The sequence below is a fragment of the Hyperolius riggenbachi genome, chromosome 12, assembly GCF_040937935.1.
Source record: "Hyperolius riggenbachi isolate aHypRig1 chromosome 12, aHypRig1.pri, whole genome shotgun sequence".
NCBI classification, from domain to species: Eukaryota; Metazoa; Chordata; class Amphibia; order Anura; family Hyperoliidae; genus Hyperolius; species Hyperolius riggenbachi.
The window spans coordinates 34,834,240-34,856,514 of NC_090657.1; the positions used below are offsets into that span (position 1 = coordinate 34,834,240).

At 47.3% G+C, this 22,275-nt stretch overlaps 1 protein-coding gene across 1 annotated transcript; it reads right to left on the reverse strand.

Moving 5' to 3' along the window:
* Window positions 1-5,998: 5,998 nt before the first annotated feature.
* On the reverse strand, window positions 5,999-7,468 carry LOC137540921 (dentin matrix acidic phosphoprotein 1-like). Its single transcript, XM_068262101.1, has 2 exons — window positions 7,336-7,468; window positions 5,999-7,245 (listed from the first exon to the last, which is right to left on the reverse strand). The coding sequence occupies exons 1-2, from the start codon at window positions 7,466-7,468 to the stop codon at window positions 5,999-6,001; spliced, it is 1,380 nt and encodes a 459-aa protein (XP_068118202.1).
* Between the last annotated feature and the right edge of the window lie 14,807 nt (window positions 7,469-22,275).

The window sequence follows — 22,275 nt, forward strand, 5'->3', positions numbered from 1 at the left end:
TAGCTGCTTGCTGCTGTGGAGGAGGAGGAGGTGTAGGACTGAGGAGACAGGAGGATAGAGGCGGTCGGGTCCAGGTTGCCAGAGGAGAAGGTGGTTTTTATAAATTTTGTTTCTGTACTTCTTCTCCCTTCTTGTCACTGAGTTACTCACACTTTGCTGCCTGCCTGCTACTGCTGTCAAATTCAATTCTCTGCCCAGGCCAGTGCCCTCTGAGTTTTTTTTTGTGTGATAATCATCCCCATTCTGACCCTGGCCTGAGGGGGAACGTTTTTTCTTCTTGTGGTGTGATTGGCGGCAGGGGAGGGGGGAGGCAGGCAGTTAGGCACCGGCAAACAGGTAGTTGGAGGGGGGGGTAGGTGTCAGACAAGTAGTTTGTATGGTGGGTGGGCAGGAGTGGGGTCAGGCATCACCAGGTAGGTAGGTTTGTGTGTGTGTGTGGGGGGGGGGGGGTTGTATAAAGGAGTGATCAGGCATTTTTAATGAAATAAGTGCTACTTACCCGGGGCTTCCTCTAGCCCCACACTCCCAGCATGTCCCTCGCTACAGCTCTTCAGTCAGCCATTTGCTGCCGCTGCCTCCCAGTCCCCGGCGATGGCACCAGTCCGACCTGGATGTCGGCCTGGACTGCGCCTGTGCGAGCAGCACTGGCAATCACCGCCACGTGGACCGGAGTGTACTGCGCAGGCGCAGTAGTTCTGCGTCTGCACAGTACGCTCTGGTCCATGTGGCAGTGACTGACAGCGCCGCTTGCACAGGCGCAGTCGGCCTGAAGTCATCGCCGGGGACTGGGAGGCAGCGCCAGCGAACAGCTGACTGCAGGGCTGCGGTGAGGGACATGCTGGGAGCTTGGGGCTGGATAAGTAGCACTTATTTTCATTAAAAAAAAAAGCCTGATAACTCCTTTAAGGTTAGGCATCAGACACAGACAGGGTGTGTGTGTGTGTGTGTGTGTGTGTGTGTGTGTGTGTGTGTGTGTGTGTGTGTGTGTGTGTGTGTGTGTGTGTGTGTGTGTGTGTGTGTGTGTGTGTGTGTGTGTGTGTGTGTGTGTGTGTGTGTGTGTGTGTGTGTGTGTGTGTGTGTGTGTGTGTGTGTGTGTGTGTGTGTGTGTGTGTTAGTCATCACAATTTGAAGATTTGCACACAAAGAGATATGGCTTTGGGCTGGGGATGGCGTGAAACGGGCCTCTAGTTTGTGTTGTCCCCCCAGGCCAAAAGGTCCCAGTCCTCCCCTGCCATGCACTCTTTGATGTTCTACAGAATTTATAACATGTCAATGGCATTTATTCCTGAAAGCAAAAAAAAAAAACATAGGCCTCCTTCTGATGTTCTACATTCTATAAGTTGTGCTATCTAAAATGTTTCAATACACAAAAATGGCGGAGTCTGAAAAAGATGTTACCTCTATTCTGTACGCAGGCTCTTTGAAGGAAACGAACACCGAAAAAAGGAAAGGAGTTTTGTAAGACTGTATGCTGTTGGTGGCGGGCCGGGGTTAGGGGTAATGTCATTGGTCACCTACAGGGGTCCGCTCCTGTAGCCCCTCGTCCCTGTGAAGGTTGCCATCCCATCTGCAGCCTGCCGCAATTTAACCCTTTGGGGACCGGCCGCCTAACCCCCCTTAAGGACCAGGCGAATTTGCATGGAGGGTCACGTTTGGGGGGGTCAGGCAGCCAGATCCCTGCTGGGGCTTACTGGGCATTGTGTCCCCTATATGGCCAGGTGTCCCTCCTGTATGCAGCAGCCTTTACTCACCTTCCAGGCTCCAGCGAAGAGCCGCAGTAGACCCCTCCACTCCGGCCGGCATCCCCGCTCGTACTGACTCTCAGTTCCAGGTTGCGGCTTGATGATGTCATCAAGCCGGGACCCGGCACTGACGTCAGAGCAAGCGGGGATGCCGGCCAAAGTGGTGGGGAGTGCTGATCATTGTGGGAACGTCAGGGAGGTGAGTGGATCCTCTCTCTTCCCCCCCTACCGCCTCAGCTGTCACAGTAATCACTATGATCTGCCGGCGATTATAGTGATCACGTGATCAGAAGCCATACGCGATGGCTTCTGATCACTGAGGCGAGATGTCATCTGTCATATGACAGCTTAATCTCACCTCTCGGGTGCGCACGATCGTGTCAGGAGCAGAAACGGCTTAGATCCTACGCCACATCAGGCTAGAACAGCCACAAGTGCGGCATAGGATCTAATATAGTCGGTCCCTAAAAGGTTAAAGAATCTGTGACTGGAGCTCTCTCCTGGCCACAATGCATGATGGGAGCTGTATGCCACAATGCATGCAGGGAGCTGTAGTCCATAGCTGTAGTACAGACTACAGCTCCCGGCATGCATTGCAAGTAATTTGTGTACCATGCATTGCCTAGTGATCTGGCTGCTTTAGACCAGAGTTCCCCAACCCTGTCCTCAAGGCCCACCAACAGTACATGTTTTGCAGGAAACCACAAACATACACAGGTGAGGTAATTAGTGTCTCAGCAGAGCTGATTAACCACCTCTGTGGATTTCCACAAAACATGCAGTGTTGGTGGGCCTTGAGGACAGGGTTGGGGAACATCGCTTTTAGACCACAATATATTGCCGATATTCGGCTATCCACTATTTGACTTTGCCATCTCCCCTGCGTGGACCCCCTGGCTCCTCCCCTCCAGTCAGGGATGAGCCTGTCTCAACTTCAGTATCATCCCCTGGGCCAGTAAACTGTTGCAAATAAGCTACAATTTTCCTCTGACTGGCTGATCTATGGAACTGCAAGAAAACAAGAAGCCATGTAAGGGTGTAACATCAGCAACCCGGGCCCCTCAGAAACATTGTAAATGTAACTAATAAAATTAATAAAAATGTGCAGAGATCCACCTGCTGGTAAATTTTGTCACATTTCATGAATAGGATAGATAGATAGATAGATAGATAGATAGATAGATAGATAGATAGATAGATAGATAGATTTGGGCATTTAACATGAGAGAAACAAAATAGCTTTACATTCTCATTAAAGAGACACTGAAGCGGAAAAAAAAAAATATGATATAGTGAATTGGTTGTGTACTATAAATAATTACTAGAAGATTAGCAGCAAAGAAAATATTCTCATACTTTTATTTTCAGGTATATAGTGTTTTTTCTAACATTGCATCATTCTATAATATGTGCAGATTACACAACACTCAGCATTCAAAATGAGTCTTTCAGAGCAGTCTGTGAAGTAATGACCTCTCCTCTGGCAGAGGAAAAGTAAATAGTCCAGGAACAGTTGGGATAATAAAAGTCAGATAACAGCCCTCTCCAGGACTAACTTAGTGGGAGAGCTTAATGGCTTGTTTGCATAGCGATAACAACTGGAGTTTCTTAACTCTTCCTGTACTTGAAACAATTACACTGATGTAATTGATCTTAATGTTTTATTTCTTAGCTGTGCTACACATACAAATCATAATATCATCATTTTTTTTTTCGCTTCAGTGTCTCTTTAAAGAGTAACTGTCAGGCTGCAAAAGCTAATTTAAACCTCTATTCTCCTGTGTTAAACAGTTTAGAAGGAAGCCAAAAAGGCAATACTGAAGTTAAAAATCTCTCTTACTGGGATGTGTGCTAAACAGCAAGGCTGTTCTTCCCAAGCTCTGTAAGGAGGCCGGCAGGACGCATAACAGATACTGCAAAGCATTCTGGGGCTGCTTCTCCCCAGTGCACTACCGTGGGTCATCCCCTTCATTTCCCTATCCCGTCCTAAGGCTGCTTTCACAGTGAGAAGTTACAGGCTCATGTTACAGCAGCTTCTAACAGCAGCAGCCTAAACTCACAGCACTGAAAAATCACAGGGCACACGTTCCGTTAGAGTACTGCATGAGTCCGCTATTGTTCCTAGCCACATGGCTAATTAATATTCACTGCACAGTAGTGTTGTCCATTAGGATCTTTTTTGTGAGTCGAATCATCAGGAAGCAGGGAGGATATGACATCACAATTGGCTTCATAGGAGACAGACAAACATGGAACCTGCCATGAGCTGTCAAGAGCATCATTCTCTGCATATACTATATAAAAATTCTGTGAAATCCAAACGTGGACAGTGAAATGCATATGTAATGTAAGTACAGCCAATATTTAGCTACTGATATATGTGTTTTTTTTCTCTGAGACCTTATACCTAACAGCTCCTCTTTAAGATCAGGATTACTTCTTATTTTTTTTCCCTAAGCTTCTTTGCCAAACACATCCAAAAGACATTAGTGACACCACTGGCCCAAAAGTGAACATTGCATTAAGTAAACACTTGGCTTAGTTCTAGCTAGCTTTAACCAATGGCCGGGTGTGGTTAAGTAGTCAGTAGTTTATGTCCAGCCTGGGGCAAAGTATTTACAGATAAGACCTGCCCTGCTCTCTGATTGGATGATCATTCTACCATTTCTTCGTTATTCACACAATCTCTTGGTCTTTTTCCAAGGCAAACACTTTAATGTTTAGCAGTTCAAATGTAATGAGTTACTTGGTCAATAAGGAAACCGTGACAAATGACCTGTAACTAAGGAAGTGAAGCTTTCACTATTCCTTTTTTTAAAGAGGAGCTGTCAGCCATACTATCTCAGGAAAAATAAACAAATATATAAGTAGATAAATACTTGCTCTACTTACATAACACATGTATTGTACTGTCCACGTTATGATTCCTGTGAATTTTATAAAGGAGAAGCAGAGAATCCTATTCTAGACAGTTTCCATATTAACTGTGGCTATTTTGAAGTCAATCTTGATGTAATTTCCTCCCTGAGGCCTAGTGCACACCAGAGCGTTTCCGCTGCGGTTTGCGATCCGCCTGCGGGTGCGGATCCGCTAGGGTAATGTATTTCAATGGGCTGGTGCACACCAGAGCGGGAGGCGTTTTGCAGAAACGCATACTCCCGGGCTGCTGCAGATTTTGGATTGCGGATGCGTTTCTGCCTCAATGTTAAGTATAGGAAAACCGCGAACCGCTCTGAAAAACGGCAATTCAGAGCGGTTTGCCAGGCGGTTTTTGTTACAGTAGCTGTTCAGTAACAGCTTTACTGTAACAATACATGAAATCTACTACACCAAAACCACTACACAAAACCGCAAAACGCTAGCTGAAACGCTACAGAAAAAGAAGAAAAAGCATTTCAAAATCTGCTAGCATTTTGCGGATCTGCTAGCGGTTTTTGGTGTGCACCAGGCCTTACTCTCCTCTGCCTGATTTGCCCGCCCTTCACTATAGAAAGTGCATTGTCTCAGCATGAGAAATATTGGCCAATCAGAGAGGAACAGTGGTGTGGGAGGGGAAAACAGGAGGTAAGAGGCTTCAGCCAATCAGGCTGCATTAGTTAAGTCTGAGGGGGAAGTAGAGAAGCAAAAAACGACAACCCAGCATGCCCTGCAACTTCCTTTTTGTGTACCAAATGTTGTGTGTACTAAATAAGAGTCATGTAACCTGGGGAATGATAAATTTATCAATAAGAAAAATAAGTGATTTTAACTTTTGGATTGCCTGGTTAGCATCTTTATTACTTGTTTACCAGATAAAAATAAAGAATTGACTTTTGATTTTATGCCTGACAGTTACTCTTTAAAGATAAGTAAGCAAAAGGTTTGTGTGAATTTCCTAATGGAAATTTACTTTCAGTCTGCCTTTATATCTAGCAAGGTATGGGCAGACCGACCTAGAGACAGATCGAATCGAAGCTGATCAAATCTCTGATTAATTCTCCCCACTCGATCCGGTCGTGCGGATAGACATGCTCTTCTTCTCCTTCTGCAGCTGTGGATGTAGCAGTACACTGCGGCCACTCGCATCTGTTCGGGTCCTCCGCTCCTCGTAGCCTCTCTACTTCCTGATTACTGGTCCTGTCAGACTCCGGGTCCTCTGCTCCTCGTAGCCTCTCTACTTCCTGATTACTGGTCCTGTTAGACTCCGAGTCCTCTGCTCCTCATAGCCTCTCTACTTCCTGATTACTGGTCCTGTCAGACTCCGGGTCCTCTGCTCCTCATAGCCTCTCTACTTCCTGATTACTGGTCCTGTTAGACTCCGAGTCCTCCGCTCCTCGTAGCCTCTCTACTTCCTGATTACTGGTCCTGTTAGACTCCGAGTCCTCCGCTCCTCGTAGCCTCTCTACTTCCTGATTACTGGTCCTGTTAGACTCCGGGTCCTCTGCTCCTCGTAGCCTCTCTACTTCCTGATTACTGGTCCTGTCAGACTCCGGGTCCTCTGCTCCTCGTAGCCTCTCTACTTCCTGATTACTGGTCCTGTTAGACTCCGAGTCCTCCGCTCCTCGTAGCCTCTCTACTTCCTGATTACTGGTCCTGTTAGACTCCGAGTCCTCCGCTCCTCGTAGCCTCTCTACTTCCTGATTACTGGTCCTGTTAGACTCCGGGTCCTCTGCTCCTCGTAGCCTCTCTACTTCCTGATTACTGGTCCTGTTAGACTCCGAGTCCTCCGCTCCTCGTAGCCTCTCTACTTCCTGATTACTGGTCCTGTTAGACTCCGAGTCCTCCGCTCCTCGTAGCCTCTCTACTTCCTGATTACTGGTCCTGTTAGACTCCGAGTCCTCCGCTCCTCGTAGCCTCTCTACTTCCTGATTACTGGTCCTGTTAGACTCCGGGTCCTCTGCTCCTCGTAGCCTCTCTACTTCCTGATTACTGGTCCTGTTAGACTCCGAGTCCTCCGCTCCTCGTAGCCTCTCTACTTCCTGATTACTGGTCCTGTTAGACTCCGAGTCCTCCGCTCCTCGTAGCCTCTCTACTTCCTGATTACTGGTCCTGTTAGACTCCGAGTCCTCCGCTCCTCGTAGCCTCTCTACTTCCTGATTACTGGTCCTGTTAGACTCCGAGTCCTCCGCTCCTCGTAGCCTCTCTACTTCCTGATTACTGGTCCTGTTAGACTCCGAGTCCTCCGCTCCTCGTAGCCTCTCTACTTCCTGATTACTGGTCCTGTTAGACTCCGGGTCCTCTGCTCCTCGTAGCCTCTCTACTTCCTGATTACTGGTCCTGTTAGACTCCGAGTCCTCCGCTCCTCGTAGCCTCTCTACTTCCTGATTACTGGTCCTGTTAGACTCCGAGTCCTCCGCTCCTCGTAGCCTCTCTACTTCCTGATTACTGGTCCTGTTAGACTCCGGGTCCTCCGCTCCTCGTAGCCTCTCTACTTCCTGATTACTGGTCCTGTTAGACTCCGGGTCCTCCGCTCCTCGTAGCCTCTCTACTTCCTGATTACTGGTCCTGTTAGACTCCGGGTCCTCTGCTCCTCATAGCCTCTCTACTTCCTGATTACTGGTCCTGTTAGACTCCGGGTCCTCTGCTCCTCGTAGCCTCTCTACTTCCTGATTACTGGTCCTGTTAGACTCCGGGTCCTCTGCTCCTCGTAGCCTCTCTACTTCCTGATTACTGGTCCTGTTAGACTCCGGGTCCTCTGCTCCTCGTTGCCTCTCTACTTCCTGATTACTGGTCCTGTTAGGCCCCATTCACACTTTTTAAAAGCGCTAGAGTAATGAAACCCTATGGGCCCGTTCTTACTTGGGCGATTTGCGCTAATCCCCACAAATCGCCCAAAAATGGGCAAAAACGCCAAACGCGTAGCCTGCACCATTTTCAGGCGATTTCCAGGCGATCATGTTTCAGTGCTATAGAAGCGCAAAACAAGATCGCGCCAAAATCGCTGCAGTGTTCAGTGATTTTTCCACATGAAATCGCAGAGAAATCACTTCTGCAAAAAAAAAAAAAAACGCAGGTGTTTTGAAAACGCAGGTGTGAATAGAGCCTTACTGTAACACCAGTGGCACATGTGCGCCGCATGTCATGCATGACCCCACTGGTGAAATGCTAGGTACACACGAAACAATTTTTTGTCAGACCGATTATTTCTGACAGGTCCAATCATATTTCCGATCAATTTTCCTTTCACTTCTATGGAAAATCGATTGGAAATCAGACCGGACCTGTTGAAAAGAATGGATCTGACAGTGTCTGTCAGAAAATTGTATCGTGAGTAGTAGCATTACAGAAACAGGACCAGTTGTAAGGAAGTATGGAGAAAATTGTATTGTGAGTACCTAGCATTACAGAAACAGGACCAATAGTAAGGAAGTATGGAGAAAATTGTATCGTGAGTAGTAGCATTACAGAAACAGGACCAGTTGTAAGGAAGTATGGAGAAAATTGTATTGTGAGTACCTAGCATTACGGAAACAGGAGCAGTAGTAAGGAAGTATGGAGAAAATTGTATTGTGAGTACCTAGCATTACGGAAACAGGAGCAGTAGTAAGGAAGTATGGAGAAAATTGTATCGTGAGTACCTAGCATTACAGAAACAGGACCAGTTGTAAGGAAGTATGGAGAAAATTGTATCGTGAGTACCTAGCATTACAGAAACAGGACCAGTTGTAAGGAAGTATGGAGAAAATTGTATCGTGAGTACCTAGCATTACGGAAACAGGAGCAGTAGTAAGGAAGTATGGAGAAAATTGTATCGTGAGTACCTAGCATTACAGAAACAGGACCAGTTGTAAGGAAGTATGGAGAAAATTGTATCGTGAGTACCTAGCATTACAGAAACAGGACCAGTTGTAAGGAAGTATGGAGAAAATTGTATCGTGAGTACCCTAGCATTACAGAAACAGGACCAGTTGTAAGGAAGTATGGAGAAAATTGTATTGTGAGTACCTAGCATTACAGAAACAGGACCAGTTGTAAGGAAGTATGGAGAAAATTGTATCGTGAGCAGTGGTGCTCAGCAGAGCTCGAATATTCGAGTAGCTCGAATATTCGAGCTCTTTTCCAGCTATTCGAGCTCGGTATTCGAGCTCCGAATAGCTGTAGCTATTCGAATGGGCTATTCGCGTACACTCGAATAGCCCATTCACTATTCGAGCTATTCGAGCAAACGGCGCTATTCGAGCTCGGTACCGAGCTCGAATAGCGTCATAGCCCAGATTGATGTCCTTAGAGCCAATCAGAGGGCTCCCAGGCCCTCTGACGGCAGCCAATCACAGAGGGGGACCCTGGCCAGCCCCTACCCTATAAATAGCGGCCGCCATGTTACGTTTCTCCGTCCTTGCCTGAGACTTGCATAGAGAGAGAGTTGCTCCTTTGTGCTTTGGCTTAGCAAGAGCTTTATTGTGGTCATTTACCTAGCGTTTTTGCTCACATACACCTCCTATACACACCTATATTGTTGTTAGTTAGACATTGTATTTTAGTTAGTAGCTTTTGTGTTACATAGAGACAGGCCAGCTGCTGCAGGCTTACAGCTTTAGGCCTCAGGGCCTGCCTGTGTGGGCAGCTGTCCTCCTGTCCTCTGTTTATTTCTCTCTATTCTATACCAGTATTTCTGCTGTCCTTTACTACTGATTGTATTAGTATTGTAGTTATATACTGTAACTGTACTAGGACACTCACTGTCACTGTTCATAGGCTACTAGCTGCTCCTGCGTGTGTGCACTCACTGTCTGTGTACACACTACACACACTCTATTTCCAAGTTCTGATAACTGATTGATTATTGTAATTGAATATTGTAATTAGTTAGTTGTACTCACTGTTACTACTTACTGTACTAGGAGTCTAGGACACTCAGTCACTGTTCATAGGCTACTAGCTCCTGCGTGTGTGCACTCACTGTCTGTGTACACACTACACACACTCTATTTCCTTCTGATAACTGATTGATTATTGTAATTAGTTAGTTGTACTTACTGTTACTACTTACTGTACTAGGAGTCTAGGACACTCAGTCACTGTTCATAGGCTACTAGCTCCTGCGTGTGTGCACTCACTGTCTGTGTACACACTACACACACTCTATTTCCTTCTGATAACTGATTGATTATTGTAATTAGTTAGTTGTACTTACTGTTACTACTTACTCTTACTGTACTAGGAGTCTAGGACACTCAGTCACTGTTCATAGGCTACTAGCTCCTGCGTGTGTGCACTCACTGTCTGTGTACACACACTACACACACTCTATTTCCTTCTGATAACTGATTGATTATTGTAATTAGTTAGTTGTACTTACTGTTACTACTTACTCTTACTGTACTAGGAGTCTAGGACACTCAGTCACTGTTCATAGGCTACTAGCTCCTGCGTGTGTGCACTCACTGTCTGTGTACACACTACACACACTCTATTTCCTTCTGATAACTGATTGATTATTGTAATTAGTTAGTTGTACTTACTGACTGTTACTACTTACTTACTTACTGTACTAGGGACACTCACTCAGTCACTGTTCATAGGCTAGCTCCTGCGCGTGTTTGCGCGTGCGTGCACTCACTGTCTGTAGTGTACACACACTAAATTTACTTGTGATTACTACTGATTATTGTAACTGCTAGTTGTACTTCCTGACTGTTACTACTTACTTACTGTACTAGGGACACTCACTCAGTCACCTCACCCACCAACCCACTCCATTAAAGTACCCCACTTTTCACCCGCCCTTTTAAAAAACTTTTGTCTATACGCCCAAAACATCGAAGATGTCTGGAAGTGGCAGCCAGCGCGGTTTGGGCAAGGGGAAGGGCAGCAAGGGAATCAGGAGGAGAGGGAGCAGCATTGTGGCAAGCCGCGGGCGCGGGCGCGCCACCATGCACAGTTCCGCAGCAGCAGCAGCAGCGTCAGTGGCTAACATTCCTCCCATAGCCACTGGCCGTGGACGCCTTGGGCGCCGCCCAGCAGGAGCATCTGCAACTCACGCTGCAGAGACACAGCAGCAGCAGCGTGTAGCACCTGCTCCGATTTTCCTCCAGCCGGGTCGGAAACGTCCCATTGAGGAAAAGCATGCAGACACTGTGGTGCAACTCATGACGGAGGATGAGCAGCCCGCCATCAGCTCTGCATCTGAGGCCTCCACCCTCACCACCACCACCACCACCCCTGTTCGCAGCAGCCGCCCAGCAGGGTCTGGGGAGGAGGCCAGTTCACCGTCACTCGCCGACCTGTCATTCAGCAGTCTTTTGACCCCAGGCATCATGAGTAAATTGTCTGCTGTTGTTGGCGATCTTGAGGAGGAGATGCTGATGGGCACTTTGGGGGATGAGGGATTGGACAGCAAGACTGTGGCGACAGTCAAGCAGCCCATCCATGCATCAGGAGAGGAGTTTGGGGGGTCCTCATCCCAGCAGGACATGTTTCAGGAGGGGGAGGATGTTGATGACCCGGTGACAGACAGAGACTGGGTGCCACCACCTCCAGAGGATGTCGTCCTCAGCAGCTCTGAGGAGGAGGAGGAGGATGCTCTTGTGGGCCTTGCAAGGAGGCGCATCATTGCAAGCATTGGCAGCAGCAGTAGGCAGGTCCCACAGCCTGCTGGTGTCTCAGGCTCAGCAGCAGCAGCAGCAGCATCTGCCAGTACCACCACCAGCCGCACCCAAGCCCCCCAAGCCCCACCCCCAACCACCACAGGGAGACAGGCAGCAGCGCTTCCATGCCGTAGGGGGATGTTTCTGTCACCAATCTGGCGCTTCTTCACCATGCCCACAGTGTACAGCAAGTACGCCACTTGCAACCACTGTCAGCGGAAGTTGAGCAGAGGTGCAGACCCCTTAAAGTTCTGCACCAGCTCGCTCATCAACCACCTTGCTGCGAAACATTTCCACCAGCATCAGGAGTTCCAGAGGCTGAAGGCATCTGGTGCTGGCAGTGGCACCACACCCATCACTGCACAGCCTTCAGCAGCAGCAGCAACAGCAGCCACCCGCCCTCCTGCTCCTCCAGCAGCACCAGCAGGAGTGCGGAAACGCACTGCTCCTCCCCCCTCTGCAACTCCTGCCGCCGACACTGAGGCCTGTTCTGGCAGCCAGTCCTCAGTGGCCTCCTCCGCTGTGTCTGCTGATTCCCGTGCCAGCAAAAGGCCACGCCAGAGCCTTTTGAGCGAGTCCTTCCAGGGGGTGGTTAGGGCTCTGCCTCCCAGCAGCCGTCGCGTGCGGCAGCTGAACGGCTTGCTGGCACGGGCCATGTGCTCCCAACTCCTGCCGTACACGCTCGTGCAGGAGGGGAGCGACATTCGTGCGCTGCTTGCTTGCGCAGCCCCAGACTGGCAGCTCCCCAGCAGACACTTTTTCTCCCGCAAGGCCATTCCTGCACTGCACCGCTTTGTGATGGCCAATGTGGAGCGAGGGCTGGAGCACGCGGTTGGTGAAAGGGTCCACGTCACCATGGACTCCTGGAGCAGCCGCTTCGGGACAGGCCGCTACCTGTCCTTCACTGTCCACTGGGTCAGCTTGGTGGAAGGGGGTGAGGATGGGAGAGCAGCAGCGGGCACAGCAGCAGCAGCAACACAGTGGGTGGTGCCACCCCGCAGGGTCAGGGGAACTGCAGCAGGTTCCTCCGATCCTCTGCCATCCTCCGGCACACCTGGCCAAACCCTACGCCTCAGCAGCAGCGTGAAGGCCCGCCACTGCCAAGCGCTGCTGCACTTGGTCAGCCTTGGGAAGACCAAGCTGACGGCAACCCATGTGTTGGCCAAACTCCAGGAGCAGGAGAGGATTTGGCTGACCCCCAGAGGCCTCAGAGTCGGAGAGGTGGTGGCCGACAATGGGGCCAATCTGGTTGCCGCAATAGACAGGGGAAACCTGACCCACATCCCCTGTCTTGCCCACGTGCTGAACCTGGTAGTGCAGAAGTTCTTGCGCACCTACCAGGGGATGGGCGAACTGCTGGAAACGGCAAGGAACGTTGTGCGTCACTTCCGGCGCTCGGCTGCAGCCTGTGCGAGCCTGGAAGACGTGCAAAAGGAGCTGGATCTGCCACGCCATCGGCTGATCCTTGACGTTCCGACTCGCTGGAACTCCACCCTGGCGATGTTGGAGCGTCTGGTTGAACAGAAGCACGCTGTCAACCAGTACCTTGCCCTGGCCACTGTTTCCGCCGCTCAGAGAAGGGACAAGACCAGCAACATCCCGTCCATCGTCCCCGATGATGACTGGAGGCACATGCAGCAGGTGTGCTTAGTGCTGGCTCCCTTTCTGCAGGCCACTAACATGGTGAGCAGGGACCATGCTATGGTCTGCGAGTGGGTGCCCCTGGTTTGTCTGCTGAACAGGGCCCTCAATGCTTTGCTGGAACAGGGAGCGGCAGCCTTGGACCAGCAGGAGCGGCAAGCAGCTGCACAGTCCACCTCTGAGGGGGAGGAGGAGGAGGACTTGGTGGAGGTCCCTGACCTTGCTGCTGATGAGGGGGAGCAGCACAGTGCAGCTGAGTTGGTGCGGGGGTGGAGAGAGGATGAGGCTGACGAGGCAGAGGAGGAGGATGAGGACAGCAGCACTGCCGTCGATGTGCCAGCAGACGTGGCCCGCCTCTTCCCAATGGCAGCGCACATGCTGACGTGCCTGCGCAGAGACCCCAGGGTGATCCAGATGAAGCAGAGGGAGGACATCTGGATCAGCATGATGTTGGACCCACGCCTCAAGGGGAAGTTGAGCCAGTTCCTGCCGCCTGCAGGAGGAGACCCAGCGCAACAAATAAGGAGCTTGCAGCAGGCCCTTGTTGAGCGCTTGGAGGAAGCCTTCCCCCAGCCTTCCACCCCCACTGTCCAGCAGCCAGCACAGAGGCAGCAGCAGGTGCCTGCATCCAGCAGCAAGCGCCCCACAGACCTGCTGTCTCTCAGCCACGAGCTCTACAGGACTGTAGAGGCTCCGGCAGCAGTGACTAGAGAGGAGGTGCATGCAGCAGCATCCTCCATGGTGGCTGACTACATGGGGTCCTACAGCGGGCTTGACAGCGATGCCCCTGTTGATCCCATGGAGTATTGGGTCAAGCGCCTGGAGATCTGGAGCGAGCTGGCGCAGTACGCCCTGGAAGTGCTGTCCTGCCCCCCTTCCAGCGTGCTGTCCGAGCGCTGCTTCAGTGCAGCTGGTGGTGTGGTCACCGAGAAACGCTCACGTCTGTCTCACAAGTCTGTGGACAGACTGACGTTTCTCAAGATGAACCAGGCGTGGGTGGAAGGCGAGTTCCTGGCCCCTGTTGTCGGCGAGAGGGGGACATGAACTGGCTAAGAACCATCGTTAATGTGCCTTACCACCCTTTACCACCTCCTGGCTCCTGCTCACTAAGCCAGCCTGGTTCACTTTGACTATTACGTCGCCTGCAGCCACACATTTTACACCTACAGTGGGCTGCTGTGTACTGCCCTTCTGCTGTCTGTCTGTGTTTCCCACTGCCAGGGTACACAGATTTACCTTCTGCTGCCACTCTGCCACCAGCTATTACGTCAAACAATAGCTATATATCTGTGTAATTTGTTTTACAAACAAAACCAAAAAACCATAAAAAAAAAAAAAAAGGTTTAATTTTTCTGAGGTGCCCGGGTTGAAAACTGTGTTGTCCCAGTTGTGTATTGGACACGATGTGGGCTGCACGACCGCTGTCTGGGACCTCCTGTTGTGTTCATTTACGGCCTGGTATCACCGCTAGGTACCAGGGCTATTATGTCACGCTGCCTGCCTGCTGCCACACTCACACTACTCCTCCATTCCTCCTGCTGATGCTGCTGTCTGTCTGTGTTTCCCAACGCCAGGGTACACAGATTTACCTTCTGCTGCCACTCTGCCACCAGCTATTACGTCAAAAAATAGCTATATCTGTGTAATTGGTTGTAAAACCAAAACTACAAAACCATAAAAAAAAAAAAAAAAAGGTTTAATTTTTCTGAGGTGCCCGGGTTGAAAACTGTGTTGTCCCAGTTGTGTATTGGACACAATGTGGGCTACACGACCGCTGTCTGGGACCTCCTGCCTGCTGTGTTTATTTACAGCCCTGGTATCACCGCTAGGTACCAGGGCTATTATGTCACGCTGCCTGCCTGCTGCCACACTCACACTACTCCTCCATTCCTCCTGCTGATGCTGATGTCTGTCTGTGTTTCCCAACGCCAGGGTACACAGATTTACCTTCTGCTGCCACTCTGCCACCAGCTATTACGTCAAACAATAACTGCTCACATTACTCCTCCATTCCTCCTGCTGCTGCTGCTGCTGTCTGTCTGTCTGTGTTTCCCAACGCCAGGGTACACAGATTTACCTTCTGCTGCCACTCTGCCACCAGCTATTACGTCAAAAAATAGCTATATCTGTCTGTGTAATTTGTTGTAAAAACAAAACTACAAAACCATAAAAAAAAAAAAAGGTTTAATTTTTCTGAGGTGCCCGGGTTGAAAACTGTGTTGTCCCAGTTGTGTATTGGACACAATGTGGGCTACACGACCGCTGTCTGGGACCTCCTGCCTGCTGTGTTTATTTACAGCCCTGGTATCACCGCTAGGTACCAGGGCTATTATGTCACGCTGCCTGCCTGCTGCCACACTCACACTACTCCTCCATTCCTCCTGCTGATGCTGATGTCTGTCTGTGTTTCCCAACGCCAGGGTACACAGATTTACCTTCTGCTGCCACTCTGCCACCAGCTATTACGTCAAACAATAGCTGCTCACATTACTCCTCCATTCCTCCTGCTGCTGCTGCTGCTGTCTGTCTGTCTGTGTTTCCCAACGCCAGGGTACACAGATTTACCTTCTGCTGCCACTCTGCCACCAGCTATTACGTCAAAAAATAGCTATATCTGTCTGTGTAATTTGTTGTAAAAACAAAACTACAAAACCATAAAAAAAAAAAAAAGGTTTAATTTTTCTGAGGTGCCCGGGTTGAAAACTGTGTTGTCCCAGTTGTGTATTGGACACAATGTGGGCTACACGACCGCTGTCTGGGACCTCCTGCCTGCTGTGTTTATTTACAGCCCTGGTATCACCGCTAGGTACCAGGGCTATTATGTCACGCTGCCTGCCTGCTGCCACACTCACACTACTCCTCCATTCCTCCTGCTGATGCTGCTGTCTGTCTGTGTTTCCCAACGCCAGGGTACACAGATTTACCTTCTGCTGCCACTCTGCCACCAGCTATTACGTCAAACAATAGCTGCTCACATTACTCCTCCATTCCTCCTGCTGCTGCTGCTGTCTGTCTGTCTGTGTTTCCCAATGCCAGGGTACACAGATTTACCTTCTGCTGCCACTCTGCCACCAGCTATTACGTCAAAAAATAGCTATATCTGTCTGTGTAATTTGTTGTAAAAACAAAACTACAAAACCATTAAAAAAAAAAAAGGTTTAATTTTTCTGAGGTGCCCGGGTTGAAAACTGTGTTGTCCCAGTTGTGTATTGGACACAATGTGGGCTGCACGACCGCTGTCTGGGACCTCCTGCCTGCTGTGTTTATTTACAGCCCTGGTATCACCGCTAGGTACCAGGGCTATTATGTCACGCTGCCTGCCTCATTGACTGCCTGCTGCCACACACTCATCCTCCTCCTCCTGCTGCTGAATTTACCTCCTGCTGTCTGTGTGTTTCCACTGCCAGGGAGCACATACAATGGCGCTTCCAACATGCGTGCGCCACCAGCTATTTGTTACGCTCAAAAATAGCTGCATTTCTTTAAAAAAAAAATTTTGAAAAGAGAAATAAGTGAAGAAGAAGACGATATAGCAGAAGATGAAGAAGAAGAAGATGAAGAAGAAGAAGAAGAAGAAGAAGAAGGAGAAGAAGATGAAGATGAAGAAGGAGAAGAAGATGAAGATGAAGAAGAAGAAGATGAAGAAGATGAAGATGATGAAGAAGATGAAGAAGAAGAAGATGAAGATGATGAAGAAGAAGAAGATGAAGAAGAAGATGAAGATGATGAAGAAGAAGAAGATGAAGAAGATGAAGATGAAGAAGATGAAGAAGATGAAGAAGAAGAAGAAGATGAAGAAGAAGAAGATGATGAAGAAGAAGAAGAAGAAGAAGAAGAAGAAGAAGAAGGAGAAGAAGATGAAGATGAAGAAGGAGAAGAAGATGAAGATGAAGAAGAAGAAGATGAAGAAGATGAAGATGATGAAGAAGATGAAGAAGAAGAAGATGAAGATGATGAAGAAGAAGAAGATGAAGAAGAAGATGAAGATGATGAAGAAGAAGAAGATGAAGAAGATGAAGAAGATGAAGATGAAGAAGATGAAGAAGATGAAGAAGAAGAAGATGATGAAGAAGAAGAAGAAGATGAAGAAGAAGATGAAGAAGATGAAGAAGAAGAAGAAGATGAAGAAGTTGAAGATGAAGAAGATGAAGAAGAAGAAGAAGAAGATGAAGAAGATGAAGAAGATGAAGATGATGAAGAAGATGAAGAAGAAGATGAAGATAATGAAGAAGAAGAAGATGAAGAAGAAGATGAAGATGATGAAGAAGAAGAAGATGAAGAAGATAAAGATGAAGAAGATGAAGAAGATGAAGAAGAAGAAGAAGATGAAGAAGATAAAGATGAAGAAGATGAAGAAGAAGAAGAAGGAGAAGAAGATGAAGATGAAGAAGGAGAAGAAGATGAAGATGAAGAAGAAGAAGATGAAGAAGAAGAAGATGATGAAGAAGATGAAGAAGAAGAAGATGAAGATGATGAAGAAGAAGAAGATGAAGAAGAAGATGAAGATGATGAAGAAGAAGAAGATGAAGAAGATGAAGAAGATGAAGATGAAGAAGATGAAGAAGATGAAGAAGAAGAAGATGATGAAGAAGAAGAAGAAGATGAAGAAGAAGATGAAGAAGATGAAGAAGAAGAAGAAGATGAAGAAGTTGAAGATGAAGAAGATGAAGAAGAAGAAGAAGATGAAGAAGATGAAGAAGAAGAAGAAGAAGATGAAGAAGTTGAAGATGAAGAAGAAGAAGAAGAAGAAGAAGATGAAGAAGATGAAGAAGAAGATGAAGAAGATGAAGAAGAAGATGAAGAAGATGAAGAAAAAGAAGATGAAGAAGAAGAAGATGATGATGAAGAAGATGAAGAAGAAGAAGACAATATAAAAGAAGAAGAAGATATAGAAGAAGATATAGAAGAAGAAGATATAGAAGAAGAAGATATAGAAGAAGAAGAAGAAGAAGAAGAAGATATAGAAGATAAAGAAGAAGAAGAAGAAGTATATACAGTACTGAACAAATTTCTGGACACAACTTCTCTTTTCAACTTTTTTTTTTAAAGGAACATTACCACATAATCACTTGCTGTTGTTACTTGGAAAAAAAGAGGTTTCTTGCATCATTCACCCTCAAAACAAGTGTTGGAAGCTATTTAAGGCCATTTCGAATAGTCAGCTCGAATAATGAGCTCGAATACCGACTCGAATAGTGAGCTCGAATTCCGAGGTCGAATCGAATAGTAAAAATTATTCGACTCGAATATTCGACTGATCTCGAATAATTTACTATTCGAATTCGACCTAACTCGAATTTTGAAAAGGGGTATTTGAGCACCACTGATCGTGAGTACCCTAGCATTACAGAAACAGGACCAGTTGTAAGGAAGTATGGAGAAAATTGTATCGTGAGTACCTAGCATTACAGAAACAGGACAAGTAGTAAGGAAGTATGGAGAAAATTGTATCGTGAGTACCCTAGCATTACAGAAACAGGACCAGTTGTAAGGAAGTATGGAGAAAATTGTAGCGTGAGTACCTAGCATTACAGAAACAGGACCAGTTGTAAGGAAGTATGGAGAAAATTGTATCGTGAGTACCCTAGCATTACAGAAACAGGACCAGTTGTAAGGAAGTATGGAGAAAATTGTATCGTGAGTACCTAGCATTACAGAAACAGGACCAGTTGTAAGGAAGTATGGAGAAAATTGTATCGTGAGTACCTAGCATTACAGAAACAGGACAAGTAGTAAGGAAGTATGGAGAAAATTGTATCGTGAGTACCTAGCATTACATAAACAGGACCAGTTGTAAGGAAGTATGGAGAAAATTGTATCGTGAGTACCTAGCATTACAGAAACAGGACAAGTAGTAAGGAAGTATGGAGAAAATTGTAGCGTGAGTACCTAGCATTACAGAAACAGGACCAGTTGTAAGGAAGTATGGAGAAAATTGTATCGTGAGTACCTAGCATTACATAAACAGGACCAGTTGTAAGGAAGTATGGAGAAAATTGTATCGTGAGTACCTAGCATTACATAAACAGGACCAGTTGTAAGGAAGTATGGAGAAAATTGTATCGTGAGTACCCTAGCATTACAGAAACAGGACCAGTTGTAAGGAAGTATGGAGAAAATTGTAGCGTGAGTACCTAGCATTACAGAAACAGGATCAGTTGTAAGGAAGTATGGAGAAAATTGTATCGTGAGTACCCTAGCATTACAGAAACAGGACCAGTTGTAAGGAAGTATGGAGAAAATTGTAGCGTGAGTACCTAGCATTACAGAAACAGGACCAATAGTAAGGAGGTATGGAGAAAATTGTAGCATGAGTACCTAGCATTACAGAAACAGGACCAGTTGTAAGGAAGTATGGAGAAAATTGTATCGTGAGTACCTAGCATTACAGAAACAGGACCAGTTGTAAGGAAGTATGGAGAAAATTGCATCGTGAGTACCTAGCATTACAGAAACAGGACCAGTTGTAAGGAAGTATGGAGAAAATTGTATCGTGAGTACCTAGCATTACAGAAACAGGACCAGTAGTAAGGAAGTATGGAGGCCACGAGGAATGGAGGACCCGGAGCTGTATAGCGGAGGGCGGACACAGTAAACCGCTTTATCAGCAGCTGCAAGAAGAGAAGAAAGGGAGGGGATCGGGCAAGCGCTTCCCTGCGCACTCTGCACAACGTTTTACCACTTTGGGGGAAGAAAAGGTGCATCTTATATTCTGAAAAATATGGCAATAATAAAATCACAACAATAATGAACACATGGATTTCATGTTTGCACTATTCACATTATAAATGCAATTTCCAAATTGCTAAGTATTGGCTTATTAAAGCAGTGACAAGCTGCTAAACCCTCCAGGAATGTTCTGCTTCTTTTCATCAGGAGGTCATTTTTTCAGTTATTTTTACTTTTATTCCACAAATAATGATTGCACTGAGTACACTGTTTATAATCATTTTACATTTATGGCTTTATTTAGTAATGGCAAGAGCAATGTTCAAAGTACACAATCAAATCAGCGTTTGTCATGAAATATCCCTGGGAACGGTGAATTCTGATTGGTCGCCACAAGTCTCTAAGTAGACTGCCTTTTCTTAATAAGAACTGTATTGTCATCACACAGCAAAGTGTTGATTTATGGACTCTAATAAAGTAATATTTCATAACAGTGGTGCTCGGATACCATTTTTCACTATTTGGCACTAATTCGGATCCGGATACCCCTCTATCCGATCTGGGTCGGATATCTGGATTCAAAATTTTCCAAACCAAATCCGAATCGGATATCCGACCCCAGTATCCGGGATATCCGGCTGGATTTGGATATCTGGATAGAAAAAACGGAAGCGCCCTTTAAATTGCTTTAAAAAGGGTTTTTAGGGTCAATGAGGCATGTATCATCATTATTTTGCAAACACTAATTGATGATGTGGGGACTTAAAATCCCCCCCCCCCCCAAAAAAAATGGCTGTCTTGTAACATCATGCCTAGGTTCCAGACAGCGGTCGTGCAGCCCACATTGTGTCCAAAGTCCAAAGTGCCACGTACAAAGTGCCACGTGCTAAGTGCCATGTGCAAAGTGCAAAGTGCCACGTGCAAAGTGCCAGGTGCTAAGTGCCATGTGCAAAGTGCAAAGTGCCAACACGTGCAAAGTGCCACGTGCAAAGTGCAAAGTTCAAAATGCGAAGTGCCAAGTGCAAACACGTGCAAAGTGCCACGTGCAAACACATGTAAAGTGCCATGTGCAAAGTGCCAAGTTCAAAGTGCAAAGTGCCACGTGTAAACACGTGCAAAGTGCGAAGTGCCATGTGCAAACACGTGCAAAGTGCCGTGTGCAAAGTGCAAAGTGCCAAGTGCCACGTGCAAACACGTGTAAAGCGCCAAGTGCAAAGTTCCGCGTGCAAACACGTGCAAAGTGCAAAGTGCCACGTGCAAACACATGCAAAGTGCAAACTGCCACGTTTAAAGTGGCACTTTGCACTTTGCACGTGGCACCTTGCACGTGTTTGCATGTGGCACTTTGCACTTTGCACGTGTTTACACGTGTCACTTTGCACATGTTTGCACGTGGCACTTTGCGCATGGCACTTTGCACATGTTTGCACGTGGCATTTTGCACTTTGCACTTTGCATGTGTTTGCATGTGGCACTTTGCACTATGCACGTGTTTGCATGTGGCACTTTGCACTATGCTAGTGTTTGCATGTGGCACTTTGCACTATGCACGTGTTTGCACTTTGCACGTGGCACTTTGCACTCTGCACCTGTTTGCACGTGGCACTTTGCAGTTTGCACGTGTTTGCACGTGGCACTTCGCACTTTGCACTTTTCACGTGTTTGCACTTTGCACGTGGCACTTTGCACATGTTTGCACGTAGCATTTTGCACGTGGCACTTTGCACGTGTTTGCACGTGGCATTTTGCACTTTGCACGTCTTTGCACGTGGCACTTTGCACTATGCACGTGTTTGCACGTGGCACTTTGCACTATGCACGTGTTTGCACTTTGCACGTGTTTGCACTTTGCACTCTGAACCTGTTTGCACGTGGCACTTTGCACTTTGCACATGTTTGCATGTGGCACTTCGCACTTCGCACTTTTCACGTGTTTGCACTTTGCACGTCGCACTTTGCACATGTTTGCACGTGGCACTTTGCACTTTGCACGTGTTTGCACTTTGCATGTGGCAATTTGCACTTTGCAAGTGTTTGCACTTCACATGTGGCACTTTGCACGTGTTTGCACGTGGCACTTTGCACTTTGCACATGTTTGCACTTTGCATGTGGCACTTTGCACTTTGCATGTGTTTGCACGTGGCACTTTGCACTTTGCACGTGTTTGCACTTTGCATTTGGCACTTTGCACGTGTTTGCACTTTGCACGTGGCACTTTGCACATGTTTGCACGTAGCATTTTGCACGTGGCACTTTGCACGTGTTTGCACGTGGCATTTTGCACTTTGCACGTCTTTGCACGTGGCACTTTGCACTATGCACGTGTTTGCACGTGGCACTTTGCACTATGCACGTGTTTGCACTTTGCACGTGTTTGCACTTTGCACTCTGAACCTGTTTGCACGTGGCACTTTGCACTTTGCACATGTTTGCATGTGGCACTTCGCACTTCGCACTTTTCACGTGTTTGCACTTTGCACGTGGCACTTTGCACATGTTTGCACGTGGCACTTTGCACTTTGCACGTGTTTGCACTTTGCATGTGGCAATTTGCACTTTGCAAGTGTTTGCACTTCACATGTGGCACTTTGCACGTGTTTGCACGTGGCACTTTGCACTTTGCACATGTTTGCACTTTGCATGTGGCACTTTGCAC